General features: G+C 48.2%; 1 protein-coding gene across 1 annotated transcript; it reads right to left on the bottom strand.

Moving 5' to 3' along the window:
- Positions 1–475: 475 nt before the first annotated feature.
- LOC119943641 (olfactory receptor 52K2-like) lies at positions 476–1,420 on the bottom strand. The gene has a single exon (XM_038764754.1). It carries the CDS (start codon positions 1,418–1,420, stop codon positions 476–478), a length of 945 nt encoding a protein of 314 aa, XP_038620682.1.
- Positions 1,421–3,149: the final 1,729 nt, after the last annotated feature.

A 3,149-nucleotide genomic window follows, 5' to 3' on the forward strand; every position in this document is an offset into this window, starting at 1 on the left:
TCCTTCTCCAAAGTCTGAAATAGAATGGATGACCAAAGAGCAGTGGAGAACAGTGAAGTCAAGGCCTTCATTGTTCAGTACAATGCCTGACCCCTACTAAGGGCTTAACTAATACCATCAAAAAAAGTCCTTAGCAGGAATATTGTTCATTCCCATGCAATATGCAAGATTGTACACAGGATAGCAGGGATCATGTCTACTAACTCTCTTGAACTCTCCAAAGTGTTTAGCACAGTGCTCTGCACATGTTGTGGTAAATAAACACCATTGATCAGGTGATTGATAGATTGATCATCTGGCTAAAGGAGAACCTACCAGCATGGACATTGACTCCACCCAGGTTTTTCCATTCCAGGTTTAACCCACAACAGCCAAGACTTCCTTCATCACATCCAGCTCCACCCTTTCTCGGTGAAATAAACACATTACCTCCCCTTGTCCTCCTGCTACACCTCAAAACCAGTTCAATAGACTTTCAGGACTTTAAGGGGAAGAGGAACTTGAGGACTTTCTCACGGATCCTTTTGGTCTTCACCCCATAGATTATGGGATTCACCATAGGGGGCACCAGGATGTAGATGTTGGCCACAAAGATGTGGATGTGGGGGGCGATGTGGTGCCCAAACCTGTGTGTGAGGAAGGAGAGGAAGGCCGGGGTGTAGAACACCAAGATCACACAGACGTGGGAGCCACATGTCCCCAGGGTCTTGAGCCGGGCATCCTTGGAGGGGAGACAGAACACGGCCCAGAGGATGAGGAAGTAGGAAAAGATGATCAGCAGAAAGTCCAACCCTCCTGTGAGGAAGGCGACAGTGAGGCTATAGGCCTGAATGACCCGAGTCTCAGCACAAGTCAGCTTGATGAGTGCCATGAATTCGCAGTAGGTGTGGGCGATAATGTTGGTCCGACAGTAGGGAAGCCACCTGAGCAGGAAAGGGTGGGCACTGAGCAGCAGGGTCCCACGGAGGAAGATGGCCAACCCCAACCCCCTGACGACTGAGTGGGTCAGGATGGCGGAATGTCTCAGCGGATGGCAGATGGCCACATAGCGGTCGAAGGCCATGGCCAGAAAGAACCCAGACTCCATGGTGGAGAGAGAGTGGATGAAGAACATCTGGGTGAGACAGCTTTCGAAGGAGATCTCTCTGTCATTGAACCAGAAGAGGCTGAGTAGCTTCGGTACCACCGTAGTGCAGGCAACCAGGTCGGCTCCCGCCAGCATGCAGAGGAAGAGGTACATGGGCTCATGGAGACTGGATTCCATCTTGATGATGATGAGAAGAGCAAAGTTCCCCAGCAGGGCCATCTGGTAGACCAGGACAAAGGGGATGGAGATCCAGATGTGGGCGGCCTCCAGCCCTGGGATGCCAAGCAGGATGAAGGTCGAGTGGTGGAATATGGTACAATTGGAAGTTAACATGGTATAGGTTGTCAGGTGTCTTTAGTTAGAGGCAGTGGAATTCACCCGACATTGTAAGGCTATCAGGTGATGAAAATGTCCAGTCCAGTCGAATAGACCTGAAGACAAATCCTCAACACTGAAAGGAACAACTTGGATAATTAACACCCGATTGACCTAAGTTGATGTGAGTGACTCTGGAACAATATGCTTTCTGTTAGCTTCATCTCAAAACCAGTCCACCACAGTTTCATTCCTTAAACTCACTTCTGACTTCTCACTTTCCCTTCAAGGCCCTACTGAGAGCTCACCTCTTAAAGGAGATCTTCCCAGACTGAGCCCCTTCCCTCCTCTCCTCCTCTTCCCCCTCTCCATCCCCCTCCTTCCCTTCCCCACAGCACCTGTATATATGTATATATGTTTGTACATATTTATTACTCTATTTATTCATTTATTTTACTTGTACATGTCTATTCTATTTATTTTATTTTGTTAATATGTTTGGTTTCGTTCTCTGTCTTCCCCTTCTAGACTGTGAGCCCACTGTTGGGTAGGGACCTTCTCTATATGTTGCCAACTTGTACTTCCCAAGCACTTAGTACAGTGCTCTGCACACAGTAACGCTCAATAAATACGATTGATTGATTGATTCTGACTCTTTGGGATTTAATGTCTTTTCCATTCATTTGCAGGGGCATCCCCACACTGCATGTTCCTCTCTAGACCGTATGCTCCTTGTGAGCAGAGAGTATGTCCACTGACTCTATTGTATTGCACTCTTCCAATCATTCAGTATGGTATTCCCACTAATCTGTAAGTCCTCTTGTAGGCAGGGAATGTGTCTTCCAGCGCTGTTTTATTATACTCTCCCAAGCATTCAGTACAGTGCTCTACCTGCAGTAAATGCTCAATAAGTCAATTGACTGATTGATTGTTCGGCACACAGTAAGCAATCAAATTCCAGTGATTGGTTCACGTGAACTCGGTCCATCTGCTCACCCATCCACGTAGGGTCTTGCTTCCTCGATCTTTAATTGATTTTAATGTCGGTCTCCCCCACTAGACTTTAAGTTCCTTGTGAGCAGGGAACATGTTCACCAAGTCTATTAGATTGTAGTGTTCCCAAATGTTGAGTACAGTGCTCTGCATAAAGCCTTCAAAGAATTCCATTCATTGACTGACTGATTTTGAGGGGGGTGGTGAATTTGGACAAAGACAGCTGATGGCTGGGATACTAGGAGCATGGCATCGAGGGGACAAGAGAGGGGGTAAGGAAGGAAAAGAAGAAGGAAGGAAGGAGAGAAAAGGAGGAGAAAAGGTGAGAAGGAGAGGGAATGTGAAGTAGGACAAGGTGCTTACCGGTGCTTCTCCTCTTCCTCCTCAGCTGTTTTGGGTCCTTCCCAGGAGTGAGGAGTGAGTCCAGGAGGTTCAGAGGAGAGGGAGTGGAGGAAGGTATTCCAGGAGGGCTGCTTGGGGTGTGTTCTGCAGGACCACAGGGGCACCCAGCTACAAGGGGCACCCAGCTACAAGGCTTCTTTGGGCTGAGGGTTCTTCTCACCCTCAGCCCAAATTCTCATGTGAAAGGATCATCCTCTCATCACTTCCAAAACGATGACCTGAGCAAACCTGTCACATTGAGCATGTCCCTCTCACCACTGACTCAGGCTGGGATCCTGAGACACAGGTGTGAAGGCCCCAGGCAGGACTATTGGAGTCACTAGGGCCTGACCTGGATAAGAACTCTTAGAGT

Source organism: Tachyglossus aculeatus, chromosome 2 (assembly GCF_015852505.1).
Source record: "Tachyglossus aculeatus isolate mTacAcu1 chromosome 2, mTacAcu1.pri, whole genome shotgun sequence".
NCBI lineage: Eukaryota > Metazoa > Chordata > Mammalia > Monotremata > Tachyglossidae > Tachyglossus > Tachyglossus aculeatus.

Bases quoted from the DNA above. Each gene is read 5' to 3' on its own strand.
- LOC119943641 (XM_038764754.1), bottom strand. From the start codon at position 1,420: ATGTTAACTTCCAATTGTACCATATTCCACCACTCGACCTTCATCCTG.